Source organism: Cavia porcellus, unplaced genomic scaffold, assembly GCF_034190915.1.
Source record: "Cavia porcellus strain 051 isolate PalLab524CR breed Dunkin Hartley unplaced genomic scaffold, mCavPor4.1 scaffold_4, whole genome shotgun sequence".
NCBI lineage: Eukaryota > Metazoa > Chordata > Mammalia > Rodentia > Caviidae > Cavia > Cavia porcellus.
Window position 1 is genome coordinate 77,599,709 of NW_026947487.1, and position 26,429 is coordinate 77,626,137.

At 33.1% G+C, this 26,429-nt stretch overlaps 1 protein-coding gene across 17 annotated transcripts in view; it reads left to right on the forward strand.

Moving 5' to 3' along the window:
- The window catches only part of Pdlim5 (PDZ and LIM domain 5), a 215,361-nt gene that overhangs the window by 115,362 nt on the left and 73,570 nt on the right, over nucleotides 1-26,429 (forward strand). For 3 of the 17 annotated variants that reach the window (XM_063247282.1, XM_063247285.1, XM_063247283.1), the window contains 6 exons: nucleotides 15,353-15,395; nucleotides 16,826-17,244; nucleotides 23,033-23,047; nucleotides 25,184-25,201; nucleotides 25,465-25,637; nucleotides 25,974-26,010. In XM_063247282.1, coding sequence (XP_063103352.1) covers nucleotides 15,353-15,395; nucleotides 16,826-17,244; nucleotides 23,033-23,047; nucleotides 25,184-25,201; nucleotides 25,465-25,637; nucleotides 25,974-26,010 — 705 coding nt within the window. Of the gene's footprint in view, nucleotides 1-15,352; nucleotides 15,396-16,825; nucleotides 17,245-19,789; nucleotides 19,807-23,032; nucleotides 23,048-25,183; nucleotides 25,202-25,464; nucleotides 25,638-25,973; nucleotides 26,011-26,429 lie in introns of all 17 variants that reach the window. The other 14 variants (XM_063247284.1, XM_063247290.1, XM_063247287.1 and 11 more) reach the window with 7 other exon arrangements.

Genomic DNA, 26,429 nt, shown 5'->3' on the forward strand with positions numbered 1-26,429 from the left:
TGCACAGTGTTGTCTCTATAGATAGGTCTTTCTAAGACAAGTCATGAAAGTTTTTAAAGAATGAAATATTTAGCTGGGTGTGTTAGTTCATGTCTGTAATCCTAGCACTCTGGAAAGTTGAGCTAGTGGGGATCTCATGTTTGAGCCAGCATGGACAATGTAGTGACTAAGTGAGACACTTTCTCAAAATAAAAAATAATAAGAGCTGGGGATATAGCTTAGTGTGAAGGACCTGGTGCAATCCCCAGTGCTGTAGAACGATGAGACAAACAGAGGCTGGGTCGGGGGATGGATACTGATTCATTCCCCCCTTTGTTTTTGGATTTATTGTCATTCTTTTACCCTTATACACTTTTTCATCATTTTATTAAAAACTAGTTGGGTTTTTTTTTTGTGTGTTATCTCTTTTCCTGGGTATAAGTGGCAATTCATCTCTAGGCCATCTTCTATCAAAAGATTATAAAATCATGTTAAAGTAGCTTTTCAAACTAATGCTATTATCTTATTTAATTTTTTTATTCAAGTATTTATCTCTTTAAGAATCAATTTTGTAACTATTTTCTGTTTGTAAAACAATTGCATATTTAAAAACATTTTGGAAGATACAGCAAAAAGCAGTTCATATGCCATACAGAGAAAATAATTTTGTTAGGTATATAACCTTCTAGTCTGTCTTCTCATTATGTACATTCATTTCTGTGTGTATATACAGACATACATAGTCATATATATATATATGTACATAAACACATAGGCTATGTATTCTTTCAACACACATAGGAAGTCAGCAAAATAGACAACAATGTCAGTTAACAAAGAAGACATGTTGCATAATTATTTAGTTGCAGTTTTTACAAATGCGTATGCTATGCATGAACAGTTTTAAGGAAAACATTATTATCAAATTTGATAAGGCTTTGTCACTTTAAAAACACTGTCATAGTATATAATAAAATGCCTTTGCCTTATTCAATATACCGGTTGAATATTCATGGTCCAAAAGATCTGAAATTCAAACAACTCAGAAAGTTTCAGAATTTGGAATATGCCAGACCTTGACTATCAGATCAGACATGTCGAACCTGTAAAGCATATACAAATACTCTGAAATCTGTGGGATCTGGAAATCTTTTGGTTTTAAGAATTACATATATATGTGTACTCAAGCTGTATATATATTTCATATGTATATACATGTGTATGTATATATGTGTGTGTATATATTTGGAAAGAAAATAAATCCCTAATGTGTGTAATTTGTCAGATGTTATCTCATTATGTAATTGTGGTCTAGTTGAATTGAGTATGTGAGAAATCCTTTTGCTTTTACATTTACTATTAGCTTGTAAAATTTTTCTTTTGAATCTTTCAGCCACTACTGAAAAGCCAGAGTGATAACATTGATTGCTAATAATTTGCTCATGAAAGTTCAATTTGGTGATCTTAATGTTAAGTAGATTCATTTTATAAATAAATGGAAATGACAAACTTTTGCCCATTTTAGAAACACTAAGCAAACTGTAGCCTATTTTATTAATCACCAACAGGCTGTCAATACAGGGTAAGATAATTTATGTGTATTATATGATTTAATCCTCCCATTATCTAGTAAAGTAGGTGGTATTACCCTCTCACAGATGAGGAAATTCAGAGAAATTAAAATGGGCTAATTTACTGGTGTTAGGATAGTATTGAGACCTGTGTCTTGCTTAGTTCCACATAAAATTCATAATCTTATTTTCTTGACATTAATTTCTTTGTAATGACAAAGGAGATATGTAGACATTATACTCATTTCTCAAATAGCCTATGCATTCCTCAATCTTACCTTAACAATCAAGATTAACTGTGCCAGAGTTATTACTTATTGTGTACCCAGAGTCAGACATAAACCTAGGAGATTCTGAGTTTTAGAGATCAAAAGAGCTATTGTCATTTATAATCAAACTATGGAAACAATCTAAACCAGAGGTTGGCAAACTATGGCTTAATAATCTAGCCTACTGTTTATTTTTATGAATAAAGTTTTTGGGAAATACAACCATCCCTACTCATTTAGGATTTGTCTGTGTCTTCTTTTTCCTACAGGGACAAGGCCAAGTATGAAAGAACCACATTGTCCACAAAGCCTAAATTATTTACTAGAGCTTATTATATTCTTTATATAAATCCTTTTTTGAAATAATATTTTTGCTATAATGAAATTTTATTCATATTAAATTTGAATTATTTTAAATTTGAGAACATCTGATATACTATAATCCTTCTAGTCTTCTTCTTTGATGTAACTTTATGAATAATACTGGTTAGAAAAGTGAAGATTTTTTCCTGCTTAAATTATTTTAAAGTTTTTTTTTTTTTGAATGCGGATCTGAGGTGTAAAGGATAGATTGATTTCTCCTCATGAAATATTACTGAAATAAAAGTAGAATGAAAACATTAGTATTCTCCCACTCAAATCAAGTACACTATTCTGAAATTTTACACATAATTGAAAATACCTTTTAGAAAGGTGCACGGACATTACAGAATATAGAAAAAGATTCTTTTTTCCACAAAAGATACTACATGAACTTTATTTGCATGAAAAATTCTGGAAAAACAGACACATGAGAAGAATTGGGGATCAGAGGCAGGGGAGAGATATATTTTACTTTAAAATATAAAAAGAAAGTCTTTTTAAAAACTATGAAACATTTTCAATTAAATGTTTACTTTATAACTATCTTAACTTTTTATAAACATATATGTATTTTTTCTTTCAGCTTGTCACACTAATGAAACAATACCATTTTTACACATATGTGTCTTATTTATTTAGGGTTGTTTCCCAGATCTGGCTATTATAAACTGTGCTGCTATAAACATAGGTTCACTTGTATCACTGTGGTGTGATGTTTTTAATTCTTTTGGGAATATGCCCAGAAGGAGAATAGCTGGGTTGAATGGGACCTCCAATCCAAGTTTTTTGAGGAATCTCCACATTGATTTCTACAGTGGTTGCACCAGACTGCATTCTGACAGTGGAGAAGGGTTCCTTTTTCCCCCAAGCCCCTGCATTTGTTATTGGTTGATTTCTTGATAGTAGCCATTCTTTCTAGGGTGAGGTGAAATCTCAGAGTTCATTTGCATCTCTTGAATGACCAGTGATATTGAACATTTTTTCACATATTTATATACTGTTTGTATTTTTCCATCTGAGAAGTGCACTCATCTCAGATGCCCATTTTTGGATTGGATCTTTAAATCTGGGAAGACTGATTATTTTGAGTTCTTTATATGTTCTCTATAGTAATGCTTTGAGTAACAGCTAGCAAACATTTTATCCCACGTTGTGGGTTGTCTGTTCACTGTGTTGGTTTTTCTTGCCGTGCACAAGCTTTTCAGTAGGTTGAGACACCAGTTGTTGACTCTTTGCGATAGTTCTGGGCAATCTGGGTTTTGTTCATAAAGTCTTTGCCTACACCAGTGTCTTCAAGAGTTTTACCTACTTTATCTTCCAGCAGATTTAATGTTTCTGTTTTGATATTAAGATCTTTGATCTATCCTGATCTTAGCTTAGTACATGGTAAAACATATGGATCCAGTTTTAATCTTTGGCATGTGTAGAGCCAGTTTTTCCAGCACCATTTATTAAAGAGGCTATCTTTCTTCCAGTGAATGTTTTTGGCACTTTGTCAAAGATTAAGTGGCTTGGTGTTTCTGGAGTTTCTGCATTTTCTAGTCTATTCCATTGATCTTTAGGTCTTTTTTTTTTTTTTTTTTTTTTTTTTTGCTAGTACCACACTTTTTTTTTTTTTTTTTAAGTCACAGTAGCTTTGTAGTATAATTTCAAGTTGGGAATTCTGATGCCCCCTGTCTTGTCTTTGTTGACAAGGATTGCCTGTACTATTTTAGGTCTGTTCTGGTCCACGTGAATTTTAGGATTGTTTTCTCTAATCCCGTGAGATATGCTATTGGAATTGTGAATGGGATTGCACTGAATCTGTATAACAGATTTGGCAGTATGGTCATTTTCACTATATTGGTTCTTCCTACCAAAGAGCATGGGGTGTCTCTCTGTTTTCTAATATTCTCTTCAATCTCCTTTTTCAGAGTATTGTAGTTCTCATTGTAGAGGTTTTTTATATCCTTTGTTAGATTGATTCCTAGGTATTTCATTCTTTGGATGCTATTGTAAAAGGCATTGTTTCCCTGATTTTTTTTTCTCAGTGAATTTGTTATTCATGTACAAGAAGGCTGTTGATTTTTGAGTGTTGACTTTGTAACTTGCTATGTTACTAAATTTGAATATTAAATCTAGAAGTCTTTTGGTGGAGTTTCTGGGGTCTTCTAAGTAAAGTATCATGTCATCTGCAAATCATGAAAGTTTAACTTCTTCGTTTCCTAACTTTATTCCTTTTATTTCTTTCTTCTATCTAATTGGTCCAGCTAAAGTTTCTAGGACTATGTTGAATAAGATAGTGGACACACTTGTCCCATTCCTGATTTGAGAGTGAAAGCTTTCAAGTTTTGTCCATTTAGTATGATGTTAGCTGTTGGTTTGTCATAGATGGCTTTTTATCAGATTGAGGTAGATACCATTTATTCCAAAATTCTGTAGGTTTTTTTCTTATCATAAATGGATGCTTTTGTTTGTCAAAAGCTTTTTCTGTGTCTATTGAGATGATCATATGATTTTTGTCCTTGGCTCTATAAATATGATGCATTGCATTTATGGATTTAAATATGTTGCACCATCCCTCCATCCCTAGGATGAATCCCACTTGGTTATAGTATATAATCTTCTTGATGATTTGCTGCAATCTGTTTTCCAGACTGAGGATTTTTACATCAGTGTTCATTAGAGAGATTGGCCTGTTATTTTCTTTCTTAGCTGAGTCCCTCTCTTGTTTTGTTATCAAAGTAATGCTTGCTTCCAGGAATGAATTTGGAAGTGTTGTTTCCCCTTCAAGTTCACTAAAGTGTGAGAAGTAATGGTGTTAAATTTCTCGTAGAATTCAGCTTGAATCCATCAAGGTCTGGGCTTTTCTTTGTTGATAGGCTTGTAATTATCTTTGATTTAATTTATTGATAGTGGGTTATTTATGGTTTTTATATCTTCTTGATCAGTTTTGTTAATTCATATGTACCTAGGAATCTGTCCATTTCATCTGTGTTTTCCATCTTATTAGAATACATGTTTTCAAAGAAGGTATAGATGATTTTCCGGATTTCTGCAGGGTCCATTGTGCTTTCACCCTTTTCATTCTTAATTTTGTGGATTTGAATCTTTTCTCTCCTTTTTTTTGATAAGGTTGGCTAAGGGTTTGTCAATTTTCTTTAATCTTTCAAAGAACCACCTTTTCAATTCATTGATTGCATTGTTTCTTTTAGGGTCCAGTATGTTAATTTTTGCTCGAATCTTTATAATTTCCTTCTTTGTATGAGCTTTTGGTTTAGAATGTTCTTCTTTTTCTAGAAATTTGAGGTTCAAGTTAAGTTGTTTATATGTGCTAGCTTTGTTTTCCTGATACGAGTATTTACTGCTATAAATTTGCCTTGGAAGACTTAAATTTCATTCCGTCCTGCACATTCCAATGTTGTTATCATTCTAGGGTAAAAGCTGTCTAATTTCTTTAATTTTTATATAGGGTGCTGTTTAATTTTCATGTGTTTATGAAGTTCTTGTGGTTTCCTTTGACATGTATTTCAAGTTTCATTGCACAGTGGTCTGATAGTATACATGGGATGATTTCAGTTCCTTTGCATTTACTTAAGCATGTTCTCTGAGCCAGTGTAAGATCTGTTTTGGACAGTGTCCCATGTGCAACTGAGAAGAATGCATGTTCTGATATTGTGGTGTGGACATTATAGATATCTACTAATGCCATTTGCTCAAAGGTTTGATTTGTCTTTTTGTGACAATGGAGAATTGAGGTCTCTCAATACAATTGTATTAGGGCTTATTTGATTTTTCATGTCCTTTAGTAATTGTTTTATATAGTTGAGTGCACTGGTATTTGTTCCATATATATTTGTAATTGTTATCTGTTCCTCTTGGATTGTTGCTGTTATGAGGATGTAGTGACCTTCTTTGTCTCTTTTGATCAGTTTTGGTTTGAAGTTCAGTTTGCTTGCAAATAGAAAGAATTGTTTTTCATCCTTTTACTTTCAGTCTGTGAATTTATTTTTGAATTAATGTGTTTCTTGTATGCAGCATATTGTTGGATCTTGCTTCTTGATCCATTCTGCCAGTCTATATCTCTTGACTGGTGAATTGAGACCATTAATAATGTTGGGTATAACTGATATGTATTGACTTATCCTTGTCATGTTATTTACTTGTTGTTGGGTCCCCCCCCCCTTTGTTCCTTCCCTCTAATTGTTTGCCTCCCTGCTGGATTCCTTCTGTTGGGTGGGTTGATGGAGCTTTAGTCCTTATTATCTCTTTCTAGAATGTCTTCCAGATCATTTTGGATTGCTGGTTTGGTGGTCATAAATTTCCTCAGATGTTCTTTGTCATGGAAGTATCTTATTTCTCAATCTATTTGAAAGATACTTTTGCAGAATGTATCAATCTGGGTTGAAAGTTGTTTTCCTTTAGAACTTGGAGTACTTCTCTTCAAGATCTCCTTGACTTGAGAGTTTGTGCTGAGAGGTCAGCTGTGATTCTGATGGACTTACCTTTGTAATTTGTTTCTTTTCCCTAATACCTTTTAAGATTCTATTCTTGTGTTGAATTTCTGGAATCTTGAATATGATATGCCTGGATGTAGATTTTTTTTGGATCATTGCTAATTGGATTCCTAAATGCCTCACTTACTGGTATGTCAATTTTTTTTTCTCTACCAGAAAAGTTTTCTGTTGTGATGTCTGTGAACATTTTTTAATGTCATTTGTGGTATCTCCTGCTTGTACATTGACTCCAAATAATCTTTAGTTAGTTTTTATCTTATCTAGCAGCTGCTGGATTGATTTCTTATGGTCCCTTTCTATTTTTGAGAAATTTTTCTTTTCCTGTTCACTAACTGCAAGCCTGTCTTCAGTATCTGAGATCCTGTCTTCACATTGGCCTAATCTGCTTTGAAAACTTTCAGTGGTGTTTTTATTCTCCTGGAAGTCTGCTACAATCTGCTTTATGGATTCAATTTGTTTCCTATGCTGCACTTCCATAATTTGCTTAAGCTCATCTATTTATTTTTCTGTGTCTGCTCTAACATTGCTAAGCATGGTGGTGTATTTATCTGAGAGACTATTTTTTATTTCATTTTTTCTAGAGCCTCATTCAATTGCTTTGTTGTTTCCATTTCAGAGAGACCTGGTGAGGCACTTTCTGATTGTCCCACCTTATTGCCCCATGGATTTGCCTTTGGTGAACTGGATGTCTTGGGTTGCATCTTGTTTCAATGTCTTCTCATTTCTTTTCATTTTTTAGTTTAATTCCTGGGGTAATGCTTATAAGTTGCCTATGGTGGGTTGCTTTATTTATAGTATTTAGGATCCTTAGGTGATGCTACTTTTCTGAGATATCTTTCAGGTGTTGGTTTTTGGATTTTGAGATCTTACCTCATCAATTTGTTGGACATGAGAAGGTATTGCTCATTTGGCCTACTCCCTGGTTCTTTGGCACTGTGCCACAGAATTTTCTGTGATCCTTAATCTCAGTCATGGATTATCAGGACCAACAGATATTTAGAAGAATTATGTCAATTTTGGCTGTAGTGGGACCAATAGCATCACACAGCCTATAAAACAGTAAACTCAGCTAACCCTTAATTTGCAAATTTTAACTGTATGGACTAGATTTGTGATTGTATAACAAAATATGCAACAAACCAGATAATTATGTGTAACATATATGTGTAATGTATCAATTTTGCCCTCAAGGTTAAAATTTAAAATGGATTAAGGAGAAAATAAAGAAGTGAAAGAGGAGAAACAGATTTACAGGTAAAGTTTTAGGACAAAAGTGGTTCATACCAGCTTGGGAAAGCTGGTGCATTATACTAAAGGAAAAGAGAGATGGAAAAGATAAAAGGAAGTGCAGAACAGAACCATACCCCCATAGAGGTTAGGAACTACTCTCACACTCATGAAAAAATAACGATGAAGAAGAAAGAGAAAAGAAATTAAAAACCCAACTAAATAAAACAAAACAAACAAAATGAAATAGAAAAACAAATAGTCTGCTTCTAGTATTTTCTCTGGTTTCAGAGACAGCCTATGGAGACAGACCCCCCAGTTGTGGCAGTATATCCAGCAAGTCAGCAGTTGCTTTGTGGCAGAGTAGACAACCTTAGCAGGCCTGCCCTGAGACCAGTCTCACTGGGCTCACCGCAATCAAAGCAATTTCATCAGGTCTGTACCCAGCTCGGAGCTGCTAGAAGAAGCCAGCAGCAGTTCTGGTTCTGGGCTTATCTGGCCTGATTCCAAAATGGCTCCTGGGAAATTGCTTTCTCCTGTAGGAGGAATGAGTCCTCTGTATTCACTGCCAGCCAGTGCTGTCATCTACATCCACTGCTCCCCTCCACTGCCATATGTCTCTTGCAGAGGCTGCTGGTGTTGCCAGCCGTCACTGTCACTGTCACCATGCGTCCCCAGGTTCTAACAGCTCCTCTTGTGCAGTGAGTCGGCTCGGAGAATGCACCACCAGCTACCACCTTCTTCTTTGTTGAAATTTTTCTTTTTACTCTCTCTGTGGGTTTCACTTCATACTTCAGATTCTTTCTGGGTCCAGGGTACCCACTTCTTTCCTTCTTGTCTTCCTCAACGTGCTATATGCCAGTGTCTGGACAGGGACCTTCAGAGAGGCTATTTTCTCTGTTAATTATCTTGTCCCTATCTTCCACAAAAGTTTATTCTTAAAAGTTTAACTGGTTCCCTCAGATTTCATGACTCTAACTTTATAAATATCACTTTTCAAATGTGTTAATTTTAAACTCATAACAGAGTTGTCCAAAGTACTGTATTCATATTTTGGGCTCCAAATTTTCCATCTCTTTTAATGATGTAGACAAAGCCCAACCTGAGGTTTGCTGTCAGGTATTATGGCACACCATGCACACAGCATATTGGCATTAATTCCAGTGCTTCATGCAATCAGTGGCTGTAATACATTCAGACAGAAGGCATGACTTATTTTTTGGTTAAAAAATGTGACAGCTTTTTACCAGGTCCTAATCCAGGGAAATCCCTCAGTCCAATCTACAGATGATGATGAGCATCCACTGACCTTCCCCTGGCCCAACACCCCAGAGGCCTGAGCCACACCACTGCTTTGGAGGACCGCCAGGGTATCCAGCCATGCATTTTCAAGTGTTAGCTAGAAAAAATAATGCATAATCCTTTCCTTATATAAATGTACCTAAGGACAACAAATGATGCATCCTAAGGTAAATTACTCTGGATATTTCAGCTATCCCCAATACGATTTAGTGAAATACTAACCAGATTGATTTGGCTAATGCCCAGTTAATTTGGTTCTGAATTTCCTCTCCATTGTATACACGGCATTGGAGTTGATTCTTCTTCTTCCAGAGCAGTGTTCTCTGTATTTTGGATACAGTTACTTTTGGAAGATGGTCTGTACTCACATCCATGATGTGATTCTCCTACATGGTGAGGTTTTGGAAGAGTGGGTATTTTGGAAAAGTTTTTTGCATGGATTGGTTCTGAATTTAGAAATGGAAGCAATTTTTTCTGTGCTAAAGAGCAAAATATTTGGAGATGCCTGGGTGGTAACTTGTCTGCTCCTCCTAATCAGATGGGTGACTAAGGAAAGCCATTTTGTCTATCTGGGTTCTAGTTTCTCATCTGTAAAATGAGACCATAATACATATATCATGGGCTTGTAATGAATAAAGTTCTTATAATAAATTTAAGGTAGCTCTTATTTGTAATTTACAGTTCCTCTTACACTATTTAAATTTGCTTGAGTTACTACTTTGCAAAGTATTTTCTTGCTTAGAGACTTTTAGGTATTTAGATATTAAATTTTTTTTTTAGATATTAACTGTTAACAAGTTGAGGTAATATCACTCACACTCAGAAAGTACTAATATTGGTTTTGTAGCGCAGGTACTATATTCCAACTTACTGACTTTTTGATTATCTGTTTCCCTTATTAGAATGTAATGCAGGGACCTCTTTTGACTTGTTTACATCTGTACAGTATTTCCAAACTTTAGAACACTATCTGAGGCTGAATAAATACTTGATAAGTAGATTGATAAAAAGAAGATGTAAGTGAGGGATGTTAAGGGACATATGAGACCGGTGTTAAAGCTAGTTATTTGAGCTGATGAGTATACAGATTGTGTTTTCAAATATAACATTGAATTGAATTTCAGTCATAGAAAATAAAGCAGTATGCTATGAAATAAAGAAATTTTTATTAAGGAACTAGCATGTGTTTGTCTTGAGATTGATATATTAAAAAGGAGACAATATGGACATTGATATTAACCTTATTAGTGGTCCAAGTTATTTTAATACTCCCAAGCTTTCTTTCCAAAACCTAAGACCCCAATAAATGGCTATAATGCTGACTTTGACACTTATTTTTACTTATAATAATGGCAAATACTTATTTAACTTTTTAAAATTTAGCGGAATAGCTCCACTCTTCCTGCTTGAAAAATGGTGTGACCATTTGGGTCAGGGGACCTAGTAGAAGTAATTTTCCTCCCTTCCTTGTACCTGTCCATCACTTCTGTAGCTTAATTTGTAACTGGTTAATGAATAGCTCTTTTTACACCTTATTCAACAACTGTGGCCACTTGGAAAGGATTATGACAACAAAAGCACTCACACTGTCATAAAAAAGTAATTGCCAGCTGGTCACTTGAGAGCCAAACCAGATTTAAAGCCAAAACAGGTACAGGGTAAATATAATATTTACATGTTCTCAAATCATTAATAAAAAAATCACAGAGAGATTGTCTTAAGTTATCTAAATGTTGGAGTTTTGAGGACCTTAGACTGAAAGTTCTGTAAAATGTGAATAAACAGTTTAAAGAGACATCCTCTGCAGTCTTGAGGGCTCAGTTATTCTCCTGGAGTTGCTTTGTTACTGCAAATTGACAGCTTTGCAATTAAAGTGATTAATGATGTGCCCTAGTGTTTATGGGTCCTAGGGTCAGTGGGCCCAAAGATGGCCAGGCTATGGGAAGCTTACATAGAGCTGATGTCATAGAAGATGAACCAAAACTCTTCATTCTTTCTGTTTGACTGTATATATGTTAGATACTGTTGCAGGAGCTGTGAGACTGAGTGAATGTATTACAGTGTGCTCTGTTTCCTGATTTCTCATTCTTAAACACTAATGTGAAATTTTTTGGCAACTTATTGATGAAAAAACATGTTACTTTGTAAAAGACTTTTAGAAAAATGCATCAATTAGTTAAAAGCATAATTTAATGATAGTACCATTTATTGTTCATAAGAAGCAGTTTTGCTCTATTCCTTTGAATCTAATGTATGTTAGAACTGTTACTAATTTAAGGTTTTTTCTATTCATTGTTCTAACTATTGCAATTTTATATTGCAGTTCTAGGTTTCCATAACTCTGTTAGAACTACTTTCAGCTGTTTTTAAGTAGAAGTTTGAAACTGATGTTATTGCATCAGGGATCTTTAATTTCATTAGTACTTTTATAAAAACCAGCCAGCTTTAAACTACAACACTTCAGCCTGATTGCTCATCTTTAAGTCTCACTAGCTGTGGATGGTAGTGAGCAGAGGCCCTGGTGTCTCACCATCATGGCTTCCTCCTGTACAGTGATTTCTCATGAAAGGAGTGAGAACAATAAGCCAATTGTTGAGCTTATGGCTCCAAGCCATTACCAGGATCTCTTTTGAAACTCACAAAAGTGACTTGTGATCTCTGTGGTTCCAAAAGAGACAGATTATCCTATTGTGATTTAAAGAGAAAAATGTAGGAATAGTTTTTTATAATTGTACCTCAGTTTTTAATTATTCACTTACTGATCTTTTAAATTTATTTTTTTTTCATGTAATGCTCAATATATTACTTGTTTAAATAAAGGAAAGATAATGATACATTTAATTTTGCGTTTCCTTATTCATATGTTAGAATTTTTCCCCCCTGGAAAACATTGAAAATTAATTTATTCCACAGTGCTATGAAGGAATGAAATTTTTTTTCTCTAAACATTGGTTAAATTATATTCACAGTCTTTGAGTATCTCACAACACATAAAGTTGTTGTGTTTCCATCCACTTTTTCCCCCATATACTTGATTCTGTTATGTATGCTTGGTATCACAGAGGAAGCATTTTATCATGCAGTGCAGAATTCTAAGAATACTTTTAATTATTGCACAATGTTTTATCATGTGCTTGTTATAATTAACCATTTGTTCATTGCATATTTAATAGATTATTTCCAATTTTGCACTAGTACTTTAATTTTTATACATAATCATTTCATACCTTAGTTTATTTTTTTATAATAGACTTCCAGAAGTTAATTATGGTAGAGAAAATGATCTTTCTTCAAGACTTTTAATACTCAGTGTTTTCTAGAAGAGCTGTACAAATATACAAATCTCCCAGAAACATTATCCAGCATTTTAAAAAGCATTATTTTTTTTAGCATTTAAAAAAATCTTTACACAATTATACTGAAAAAGTGTTACGTATTTTCATTCTGTTCTTTCTAATAGTAGCATTTGTTTTTTAAAAAACATTCTGTGTGTGTGTGTGTGTTGTAGATTTCACTAGTCATGTATTCTAAGTTTCCAAAACCATATTTTAAGAATATGTAATTGGTAGCTTGGTGGAACACGTCTGTAATCCCAGAACTCAGGGAGGCAGATGAATGATTACAGGTTCTAACACAGGAGTGAGTTAGTGACACTTTGTCTAATGGAAAAAGAGAAGAGAAGAGAGGAGAGAAGGGGAAAGGAGAGGGGAGGAGAGGGGATGGGAGGAGGGAAAGGAAGGGGGAGAAGGATGTAGTATAGTGCAGAGTTTCTGGGTTTAATCTCCAGTGCTTAAAAAAATATAACTTCACTTATGCATTGGATTTTGATATTCTACTGATGTAAAATGTGGCCAATAGATGTTACAGATTTTATGTACATCTCTTGAGTATTAAAATGTTTCAAAATATTTTTAATATGAATGGCTTGATTCTTGTTTGTTCCAAAAAACAAAGCAAAGCACTAAGATAAAGACCACTTAACAAAACAGTTCAAATTTTTGCTGAAATTATGAATTTATATAAATATTTATATTTATATAATATAAATTATATAACAATCCCAGTTGCCACATAAGACAGTAAGGAACCTTTTTTCAATGTTTAATGATTCTATTACACATTTGGTGGTTAGCATTTAAAGTAAGAAAACTAATTTTATTGCATCTAGTGTTAAGTATTTTATTTGAAATTTAATTATAAACCTATCTATCCCCTCTTCTATCAAAGCTGTATGTATAATGGATTCAACCCTGGAATTTCAAGGACATTTTACTCTTCTTTCCCTTGGTACTTAATTCATCTCACTGCATTTGAGAGAGTTCTTTGGAAGTTAAACATACACAAATTTTGTGTTTAAATTTTTTTGGGAATTCAAAATTTTAAATTATTATGTGAAACATTCAATTAATAAAGTAAGTTTGAAAACCTAGTGACTATCAAATACCATGTTCTTTTTTATGACTTATTTTTCTGTTAGTGGAATTGTTCCACGTATCTTAAAGTATCCAGATACAAAAGAAAATTGGCTTCTCTATTTTGGCCGACTTTCAATAGTGTTTTGGGTGGTTTTTAATAAGTAGATCATTTGTGATTACATCTTACTGTGAAATTCCAATAAAAGGAAGATTCTATCGTTCTTGTTTCCTTTGCTTGTTTAATAACCCTATAAGCTAAAAGAGAAATTGCCTGTTGAGGAGTACACATGGAAAGTTTCACAACTCTACAAAGTGTAACCCATATTGCAGTAACCAGATATTAGCATCCATTGTGGCCTTTCATTAGGTTAGCCAGTTTTTTTATCATAGCTGACATAGCTAACCAAATTATCTGTTACTGGAAAATTTAGTTGCTGCTAAAAATGTTGACCAGATTTCATTATTAGGTTATACTCATAGAGACCTAGTATCCTGTCAATGTCTTCTATTTGTGTTATTTTTATAAGTAATACAATCTCATGGTTTGTAGAATAAAATTAGTATCACTCACTGTCTTCCTGTTATGCTTAATTTCTCGGATTCTGCACTTGATATCTTATCCTTAGCCTGGAGTATATCAGGGCATCTTGCATATTGAAAATAACATGTGTCTTAATGTTAAACAAATAGTGTTTAAAGCACCAAAGGCTTTCTCAATTGTTTTATTAACATATTATAATATAGAACAACAGGAAGCCTCAGCTCTCTCCTAAGCAGTTAGTTCGAAGTTCCTTATATATGAAATTTTTATTTGTATTATTGTCATCATTATATGGGCTGAATGCTGCAAACCAATTATTGTTAGAGCTTAGTACATGCTAACCAGAACATACATACTGCAAAAAAAAATAAAAGTATATATTAAAAGTTCATTTGAAATGGTAAATGGTCAAGTTGTACAAAAGGATTTTTGCCCGCTGCCTTTGCTCTTTCACCATTCCAGATGATGTATTTTGTGTCAAGAACTTTGCTAAGACAAAGATACTGATAGGATGATAGTCACTGCCTTAACTGAAAGTGTAGCCTAGTGCAGAAGCAGGGAACCTATGGCACACATACCACAGCCAGCTGTTTGTTAGCACTGAAATATCTTAAGAGGTTCGCCATCACTGGCCTAGTGTAAGAACTTACAGTTTTAACATACCAAATACATTTATGTGCATACACACTTAAGTATATAAATAGAGAATACTCTTAGGGACTCAATTCAACCAGAATATGCAAGTTTTTATATAGAACATACATGCATATAGTTTCTTCACAAAGAGACCTAGTTCCCCATAAATGTGATGATAAATATTAGAAGAGGCAGAAGCTAGTAGAGATTGAAAATTAGATTATATGACTGAGGAAACTCTGAAGGATAAGGAAACAGTATTATAGTTTGCCTTAAAGATTAAAAATGGATGTGTTAGCAAATAAGACTGGTGTTTGCCTTTCTTTATTTGAGTTTGTAAGGAACCAACAACTAATGAATACCAAGTATATAAGGACATTGGGTTTTGCAGTGTTTCGTTTACATGAAATAATTAGAAGATTGTGATGATTGTGAATATTCTGAATTATGAATAATCAAAAATAAATTCAGATTTAGCATATTAAGATATGTAATATTAAATTTTCATTGTCAGTTTCTAGAAATTTATGGTTTTTTTTCATTTTTCCTCTAGAGCATCTGCCACACCCAAGCCTGAGCCAATTTCTGTTCAAAAGGTACGTTTCTAATCTAAAATTTGCTTGTCTCTCCTGAGCCACCTGTAATTTGTTTCTCTCTCAGGCTGTACAACTATTTTATTTAGAATCTCAGTGCAATTTTTCTTGTAATTATTTTTCAGAATAAAAATAAATACAAACAGAATTACTATTGTAGTTGTGTCTGCATCATAAAACTTTTCTACAACCATAGATTGTCAGTCATTTATGTCCAATTTTCTTCTTTTATAATTATTTTTAATTTTTCTATCTTATGTATTTAAAAATAATATGTAAATGCTTATCTAAAATGAATATACAGTATATCTTTAACAGCATCAAGAAATTATATTTCATAGTGTTCTTGGATTAGGTTATTGGCCATTGTCTCTTTTTTCTTGTATGTGTCTTTTCTTGCATTTTTTGAGTAATTTATTATATTGATGTTTAGCATTTTAAATTACCTATTTTTTCAGTTTTCTTATTTTTATAATGTTAATTTAGAGTATTTTTTTTTAAGTAAGCAGTTGAAAAGTTGACTTTTTCTTCTGGGACAGTAGTGAATAGGATTTTATTTTGAATATCATTATAGAAAGCTTAATCTTTTTTAAAACTATATTGTATGAAAATGATGTACAAATACAATTTACCACAATTCGGTCATTTTAAGAGGAAGTAGTTAACTTTTGTTCAGTTTCTAGCAATACAGAACTAAGTATTTTTTCCTTCATGAAACTACCGAAGCATTTTTTCTCTCATGAAACTATTAAATACTTATTTTTGAAAAGGGAAAAAATTTTATTCTCTCAGTCATATCTTAAAACATTCATAGAAAAACAGAAATGGGTTATAGAAAAAAGCATTGATTTGGTTTTCTTTATGTTAAATTTTTTCTTTTCAAATTCTTGACCCTAAATAACCAGAATGTACACATTCCCGCGTTAGATGAAAATTATCTTATTCTCCATGCTTCTTTTTTTTCAATTGAAGAATTTAAAATATTTTAATACTTCTATATGAATCATATAATTGTATTGTGGAGAGAAATTAAACATGTTTGAAAGAATTATAATTAAGGTGCTGAATGTTTTAAAATTAAAAAAAATATTTAGCAATATTTTGTTTATTGTGGGGATATTTCAGAACTTCTACTTTGGAGAATATATCTAAATACTTATGATAGCCTTTAGGCTTTTTGATAGTTTTCCTGCTATTTCCTAAATATTTTGAAGCTTGTTTCATTTTTATACATAAAAATGTGCTTATTATCTGCTGTTATGCATGATGGGACCAATTAGCATGCGTGTTACCCTGTATCACTGGAAATGTGACATTTGAGCTGCTAACTTGATTGTTTGTCTTTTTAAAAGCCAGCCGTGTGCTCTTTTCAGTGGATATATTTTGCATGTATTTGGTGTGTTTTTTTGTATGTTTATTTTTATTTCACATAGGGAGAACCTAAAGAAGTAGTTAAACCTGTGCCCATTACATCTCCTGCTGTGTCCAAAGTCACTTCCACCACCAACATGGCCTACAATAAGGCACCACGGCCTTTCGGTTCTGTGTCTTCACCAAAAGTCACATCCATCCCATCACCATCGTCTGCCTTCACCCCAGCCCATGCAACCACTTCATCACATACCTCCCCTCCACCTTTGGCTGCTGTCACTCCTCCCCCATCCTCTGCAACTGGACTGCATGTCAATGCCAGTCTTAATGCTGACCAGTGTTCACCTGCACTGAGCGCTGGTAAAGCTGCAGTTAATGTCCCACGGCAGCCCACAGTCACCAGCGTGTGTTCCGAGACTGCTCAGGAGCTAGCAGAGGGGCAGAGAAGAGGATCCCAGGGTGACAGTAAACAGCAAAATGGGTAGGTGACCAAGGGTGCTTTCTGTTCTTCAGGCCATGTCCAGGAAACAACTATACCTCCCCTCTAATCAGTTGTTCTTTGCAGGGAGAAGTTATATTTGCTTCATTAACATGTGGCCTAATATACACACAGCACTTTCTCTAAAGTATTCAAAACTTAATTGTGCATTTTGATGTGTTATGAGCACATAGCATACTCTGTATTTTTTTCCTCCAACTCTTGGCAATATTAAGCAGCTGGCACTTATAATGCAAGGCAATCTTGGATTTTTTTTCCTCAAAATTTCCATCCTTCTGTTGGCCTCGAGAAGTGATACAGGTTTCTTAGCTTACATATGTCCATCTAAGGAGAAAAGAAAGGAAGAATTTATTTATTTTTTTTTCTAGGACATAGTCTAGAAAACAAATCAGTTTTTGACTCTGGGTGAAGTATTAGATTAAAGCAGAAAACATTCTTTTCAGATAAATTTAGACTAGGTTTTACGTTTTAAAAGCTCACTATAATAATGAAAACAGCACATGTTTATAACACCTGAAGCACTATAGAGATTTTTTTAAAATGAGTGAACATTTAATATATAATCTTAGCAGAAATTTTTTAAAATTATAATTTTTCCTTTTGGAGGTACATTTTAAAAACTTGTTGAACCATACACTTATAAAGATTGTACATTAATTTTCAGCAACCTTCATTCATAGATGCTCATTTAATTTCTTTTGGAATTCAGTGAAGGTACTTTTAACAGGCAAAATCACTTACGTAAAATTATTTTGGTTGGATTTATTGAGACATATTGTACCTTGAAAGAAAAAGAGAAATAATCTGCACATGTGATGGTTTTCTTAATGCCCATTGCCAAGAAAGTGTAATTAAAATATAGTTGTGTGGATAGGTCTTTTCTATGAGACATAATCCCTTCTGAATGGCAGTTCACATCAGAAAGAGGCTGTGCTTTCTGTAGCACTGCTGTCATGGCAACTGTGAGGCTCTGAGAGAAGGTGGCAGGGGCAGAGCTCTGGAAAAGCAGCTGCTGGCTGTACACATGGCTTTATGGGTGGAGGTGGTTTTTAAAGTTAAGATGTGTACACCAAGGAAAACCAGTGTATCTCAAAGAGTAATTTTCTTTCATGTGAAGAGAAGAAAGAGTATATAGTGCTGAGGTATATTGCGTTGTAATTTTTTTTCTGTGTACCTATTTTTAAGATAATAGATTATAGAGTAATCAAAATAGGTAACTTGAAAAGACAGAGGCTGCTGGTCAAACACCTCACCTAAAGCTAAAACAAAAAGTTCAATGCAGGTAGACAGTGTTTAACTAAAATCTTTTCTCCTAAAACTGTTTTATAAGACACATTTTCTCATTGGAAAATTACACAGGTAAAAATAAATTGAGGTTATGGAAAATTACTGGTTTTAAAATGAGTTTCATCTTTGTGCTTTATAAGCACAACTTTGATGATTAAACTTCAAATGATTTAAAGCTTATTTACAAGCTAAATCTAGTTTCTGGGCCTTTGTGTAGCTTCTTAATCAGTCAACAAGTGTTTATTGAACACATGCCTGATGTTCAGCATTGTGCGTAATTTAGGAGAAAAGGGATTGTTACATGTTTTGCATCATTAACAAGCAAGTTACTGCTTTGCATTTGCAGAGAAGTCTTTAAAAATAGCTTGATTTCAGATGTTGTCCAGATGTTAGGACAATGAAATCTTTACTACTCTGAAAGCAGTATAGTGTCTGTGAAATTCTGTGACAGATTTGTAACGCTCTCTCACTACATCTAGATTATAAAAATCAAAATATATCCCCCACCTAACTAGTTGAGGAATTTGTCACCAAGAATAGGCATTTTCTGGTACTGATGGATGCTTTTTTCTGTATCAGTTGTGAAACTGCTTTCCTGTCAAACTTTTACTGTTCTGTTTCCCAGTTTTTTATAATATTAGCAAAAACATCTCTTGAAAGTTGAGAATTGTTGCTTTTCATTGGTTTTTATTTTTAAAATAATCTTGTTCAGAACAAGAGATATCTTTTGACTATCTCACCTAAATTTGTATACAATTAATAAACGTAAAACACAACCAAGACTTACTAAATATCATTACTAAAAAATAATTAGCTGTTCTCATCTAATAGTATAAAATGTGGAAATTATATTGATAGCTTCAGAAACTATAATACTGTATAAACTATCTTACTCTTTATAAATAATAATAAATAAGACACTAAAATTTTTAAATTTTTCTTCTACATGTACAAATTATTGGTCTTGACATGCTGTTTCTTATACACTCCTTACTCTGTGAAGAGTAGAAGGGAAGTTCTTTTATATCAGGTAGTTTAACCTATTACCTTTTTTATTTTGCTTATGTTTTTGCATTATAATGTGCCACTGCTTTCAGGAGGTAAGTTTTTTCAGTATCCTGTGTTTCAGTTGTTTTGAACTGCATTTCTTCTGACAGTCCTATGCTGAAAAACTGGTCATGGAAGATCTGAAAAATTAATGGTGTAACAGATATATATTAAAATGCTTTTTTCTTTGCAGAAAATACACGTGACAAAGTTAGTATCCACATGACTGGAGAGGAAATATGGTGATTTATATATGAGTAAACAGCATGAACACCCATTTTTTTGCAAAATTAAATTAATTTTGCAAATGAATTATACGCTAGAATGAACATAATAAGTTTGGTTTGCATTGCTGTGTTGTGGTGATTTGCTTTATAGTAATAAGCAGTAATATTGAAGTTATGTTATAAAATATGTGTGGGATTTGCTGTGTAATTCAAAGAAGCATTGAAAAGCATTGCTTGAGGATTATGTTTATCGTAACTATTACAAAACATACAGACACAAAAAAAGCATTAACATTAGCAAATAGTATTGGTAAAACAATTGATTTATAAATTGAGAAATCAGTTTTTCATCTAAAGTTCTCTAAGAACCTCTTTGATTTTTCTGGAGAGTTTTAATTCAATGTTGCTGGAAGGTTTATACTTTTTTTTTTTTTAAACAGTTCTACATGTAGAATTGTGTAAGTGAGAAAGTCCATGTACTTTGTAATTACTTAAGAGAAATAATCACCAGCTTATTAAATGTCACAGTTGGTATAGGTATTGAAAGTCACTATGGTATAAGTTTTAATCTTTTGTATTTTGTTCATATTGAACAAAATAAACTGTCATATTAAACTGACTAGTGATTACTAGCTTTAAAACTGGATAAAAATCACATTACTTAAGAATTTAAAATAATCTTAAGAAGCTGTTTTTTTGAACATGTTTTGAAATAGGTTTACCATCACAGTATAGAGTTGTAAATATGGAATATCTGTCTTGACATAAAGAATTAACTTTTGAATTACTAATTTATTTCTGATTGACAGTGATGTCATAGATTATATATGTATGGGAATACTACACACCAGTGTATTAATAAAACATCCCCAAACCTTGATCTTGTCTCTTTAAAGTTAGCTTCTTATACACAAAAACTTTGACTAGTTGATAGATTCCAGTGCAACAATTTAATCTGAAAAAAGATTAAAATGGGATTTGAAGAAATAAATTTAAGCCTTTTTTGTTAAGTATTTTTAAAACCAAGATTCAGGGGGCTGGGGATTTAGCTCAGCGTCATAAGCGCCTGCCTTGCAAGCAGGCAGTCGTGAGTTCAATCCCTGGTACCGATAAAAACGAAAAAGACAAAAAAAAAACACCAAGATTTAGATTCATAAATGTATTAGGCATTAGTATGTGATGATGGTATTAGTTATTGTTATACATTGTGCTAAGTTTATAATATATTATTTTGTCTAATTCTCATTTAATCTGAATGCTAAAATTTCCTCAAGTCATACATCTTTGTAATTATAGAGCTAAGAGTTGAACTTACGTCTTGAAATCAACTTTCGATGTGCCTTCCACTATATTACCTGTGTATTTCTATTACTTTAACTTAGTCTTTGTTTTTAATAACCAGAGTTTATCAGGGACTATATGTGTAGATTGATGTGCATAAACTATGGTTGTCTCACAAAGTACTCTGAGTACTTTGAGTAGTCAGAAGCTCTAGCTCCATAACAGACCGGTGCTTGTTTAGTTTTCAGAGTGCCTTCAAATGTCTTCAACATAAGCGCTTATAGAAGTTTGAATCAGGGGGCTGGAGATTTAGCTCAGTGGCATAAGCACCTGCCTTGCAAGCAGGCAGTCGTGAATTCGATTCCCCGGTACCAATTAAAAAAAAAAAAAGATTGAATCAGAAAACCAAACAAAAAAAGAAAACACAGCAACACCAAAACAAACAAAAATTTGAAACAGAGAAATTTCAGTCCATTTTACATTTGAAGAAAGTGAAGCTTACACAGATTGTAACTTGTTGGGGCATAGAATAGTGGACAGCCTAACCAGGGCCAGGTCATCTGGCTATCACTTTGGTGTACCTGCTGCTAAGGTACATAAAGGGGTGTCCCATTTGAGCATGTTTTCTAAAACACATGAAAGTATTTGACATATTCAAATTGTTATCTTTGTGTTGAAACCAATCCACTTGATCTCTTTGACCAAGCTACATTTTTGCCCCAACTTCATGTTAATATGAAACACTTTCCCTCAACTTTAAAATGTCTAACTGATCAGGAGAGATTATTTTGCAAACTTATTTCCCTGCTAGTTAAAATAGCAAGGCACAGCGGGAATGCTTTACGTTGTAAATAGGGAGAAAGTAATCCCACCCTTGTTCTGTAAAACTCTACCCTTTGTTGAGTTTATGAAACTGACTTTGACATATGAATATAGCAATACTCACCAGTCTTACCATTAAATCAGAAAGCAGTTTTCTTACTATGTTCATAATGAATTATTATTTACTCTGATTAAAGTTATTCATAGAATTTAAGATTCCTACAGCATGTTCTTTGCCAAACTATACATTTTCATTATACATAATGAAAAACAAATACATTTGTTTTAAGTAATTCTACTCCTATTGGGCCATATGAATGCATTTTGTTTGAAAGTTCTTCAGATATTATTAACCACTATCAAATAGCAAATCAGGTATACCTTTCTGGCAAAATTATGTCATGTGCAAATAGGACTATGGAGCCCTACATCTGGGTCTTAAAGTTATGGAATAGAGGCATGGAAAGAATTGAAAACTGGGAGATAACCTGTTGTAATGACCTTCTGTGCCTCTTACATTTTTATCATACTCACTACATTTTAAGAAAAAAATTATATAACGTTCTCTTGTATGATCAGAATAATTTACATTATAGAAGTTACATGTGCTGTTAATATATGTATGTGAGATTAGAAATCTTTTATTTTAAAAATGATTCTAAACTGATCCATTTCATCATTACATCAAAATATATTACTCTACCTTTTGTTAGAAATATAACAAGAATTTGGACTCATTAAAATGAATTTTGTAAAAACTTACACTTTCTAGAAAGCTGGTAAATCTTGGTATTAGTAACTTGAGTCGAACTGGCTTTACATAAAATAGTTGTAACTGTTTTCAGGAAAATAAACAGATAAAACGGTTGTTCTAATAATGTAACAAAACTCTCACTAACATTTGTACCTTTTTAATTGTCTGTGTTTATTTATATGACTATTTTAAAGCATGGTGTTTGTGTAACGTCTTTACTTAAGTTCATTGCTTTGAATTTTGCCATTTCATTGTTTTCTTTTTCCCCCCTTCTCTCTTATTTTCCATCATCCTGGGGAACATTAATGTCTGCTCTATCACATCTTTGTTGTGTATATTATTCCTTCTTCAGTAACCCTGGCACTGTGTAAGTACTTAACTAAGGGTTTATTTTGTAATTTTTTGACTCTGTAACTATTCATCTTGCTTTCAACTTACCACCACCAGCAAATCTTGTTAGTATCATTTCATTTTCAAAAATGTTGAGGAGCATGAGAAACATTTTTCATGCTAGAGAACTTCATATGACTCAGTGGGTGTGTTTGGAATGGCATACACTTCTGCAGTGGAAAGACAGTAAGCTGACTTCAGGGAGATAGGCAAGAATTACAGATTTTGCATGTTGGAGTTAAAGATATACTTTGGGCCTCCCTTTTTAAATTTTTTAAAAATTAGTATCCTTTTCAACTATTTGTATTTTTATACACAGATCTTTTACTTGAAATTAGCACTATTAAATAGTAAATTACACTTCTAATTATAGAGAAATAGAAAACTATAATATGTTTAGTACCTGAATATAAATTTTTTCAAATACTTTCAGATGATAATTTTTTCTCTTTTGCCAAAAAGATGTTTATGAAATAATCTCAGTGTATTGCCTAGTTTTTAAAAAATTGTCTATTTTAAAAAGAACTAGTTTTAAGTATTAGTAAAGGCCTTTTAAATAACATTACTATAAATTATATATTACTATGCATCTATGCATAGTATTTTATGCACTTTATGCATTTATGTTGTTGATTCTGTTTTTTTTAATATGTCAATAACCCATAGTTTTTTAAGATGGAATTGCAGTTGTTTTTCTAGTTACCGTAAAAGAACAAATTATAAGTTAGGATTTGTGGAGAACACTTCACATACATTATCTATTTTATTTATTCTGGAGGACAACCTTTAAGATCCATTTTCATTACTCAAATGGGAAACTGAAGCTTAGAGAAGCAGTTTGCATTAAATATACATTGAGTGGAAGATGTAGTGTTGGAAACTGACTGACTCCAAACCCAGTGTTATTAACTTTAATTCTATCATGTTCTGCATTGGGAAAAATCTTTAGTATACAGAGACAGTTTTTTTGGTATAACTATTAAAATGGACACAGCCATGTGGCATGCTGATAGTCCTGTGCCTTTTTTTTTAGGAGCAAGCTACATGCTAATGATGGAGTTGTAATTTGTCTGGCTTACTGGTGGGTGGCTCTGAACCACATGCATGACTGTCCTATCAAATGCCATGGAACAGTCCCATTGGGTGGTACAGGCTGCCTTATCAGACAGTTTTGCATGCATCACCAGTGATTCAAGTTGGTACGGAAGTGTTAGGAGTTTTTAACAATCACATCTGACCACATTTACAGAACCTCTCCTGCTCAGATCTTATGGTAGTTTGCAAGTCACTTTCCTTTTTCTCTTCTGAAATTAAACTCATGGCTATTCTCCAACACTTTGCATTTGTCTTATTTTGAGGAGAAAGGAGAGGAGAATATTTATTATGTTCAATAGATCTGTAAGGTGTTAAAACATATGTATTAAAATTATATTTCATTAATAATCTTTTTATTAAATGTTTAAATGATTTTTAACAAAGGCTAAGTTCTTGAACTCTGTAGTATACACATTTCTATGACATCTAATTTTGGCATTTAATTCTTAGAAGACCACACTTTTTGTGTGATATTCTTGCTTTATAAATGGAAAAAACTAAGGCTCAGTGTAATTGACGTCCAAAATCACACATCAAAAAAGCAATAGAGTCAAGATTTCAGTCTTACTCTTCTGATAAATACATCAGGGTTTCTTAATATCCCACAAGTCTTCACTTGCTGATTCTGTATAACATCTCTACTTAGGATAAGGTTATCTGTGCACATGAGTAAGAAAAATGTTGATAACAAGAATTATGACTCTTTTCAAAATTGTGTTTGGAGTTACCACTTTGGCATGTAACCAAACCATTCTTGGTTCTTGGGTCTAGAAAGCAATACAGTTACTTAATTTTGTGAAAGCCAGTACATTCTAATAGCTTACTGGTAATTGTGGTTAAATCATAGTTCATATCTTTATTTTATGTGATATTGATAAGGGATATAAGTAACTTGAAATTGTTTTATTTTACTACTATAGATTTTTCACTTTTCAGTTTTGATTTTTCTTATTCTTTTCCTTTCCTTTTCTTCATGTTGGAAATCTTCTTTGTGCTGCCTTCTTCTTTCAATTAAAAGGAAATTTCCACCTAAACGGTAATCTTCCTATCGAGTGCATTCTTATAACAATAGTTTGTATTAACATTATAAATGTATTTTTTACTAAATTAAAAAAACTTAATCTATTTTAGAAAGGTGTTTTTAAAATGAAAATGAGGCTGCATATGCAAGCTATTTCCATAAAATTCTACATTTGAGGCTTAAATGTATAAAATACAAAATAATTCACTAGAGAATGTTTTATCCTTTTAATAAAATTAAAGATCTTTTAAGCCTTTTTTCTTTCTTCTTGTCCCTAGCCCTCCAAGAAAACACATTGTGGAGCGTAATACAGAGTTTTATCACATACCCACTCACAGCGATGCCAGCAAGAAGAGACTGATGGAGGATACCGAAGACTGGCGTCCACGGACTGGAACAACTCAATCTCGCTCTTTCCGCATCCTTGCCCAGATCACTGGGACTGAACATTGTGAGTGAATTTCTAGGGATCCTAATGGATGAGTGAGTGTTCTGTGCCCTAAACAGTAGCACTTAGATACATGAGCAGTTATTGCAAAACAAGCCTAGAGCAGTGAACTTTTAAATTAGGCTCTGCATAACATGGACACTCTAAAGAAATCAGTCCATGAGAATTATACTGGGTAGGGGAAGCGTGCTGACTGGTGTACAGCCAAAACCTTGTTGCATGGAATTTTTCTTAGTAACTCGATGAGCCTTGAACATTCGATACTGATTAATGCATGTAATTGATAAAATGATTTTGAAGTTAAAAAATAAATTAATGCAGGATATTATTGTATTCCAGTGCAAGAATCTGAAACTGACAATACAAAGAAGGCAAAGTAAGTTTTATTTTTTTGTAAATTGAATGTTTTCCTTTCACAAATGGTCTCAGTTTGGTTTGTCAAATTTTCAAGTATAATAATTGGGCATTTGATCTTTGCAAGTAGAAGCTAGGCATTTAACCTTGGTGCCATTAGTATAACCTAAATGTACAAGTTCCAATTTTTAAGTTAGTAAATCTTGTCTACATTTTGTGTCTGTTTTATCTTCCTTAGTACTGAAATAAGAAGTGGGCAGAGGGCCTGGGTGCTTTGCTAACAGTAAATCTCTCTGAATGAGCTATGTTGTCTTTCAGTCACTTTATTTGGGATATAAAATGGTTGCTTCCCAAGGACTCTTTAGATTAATTTCTGTATTTCTAAAACTGTTCTATCTTTAAACACTTGCTATTTAACAAAACAACTACATGAAATTAAGC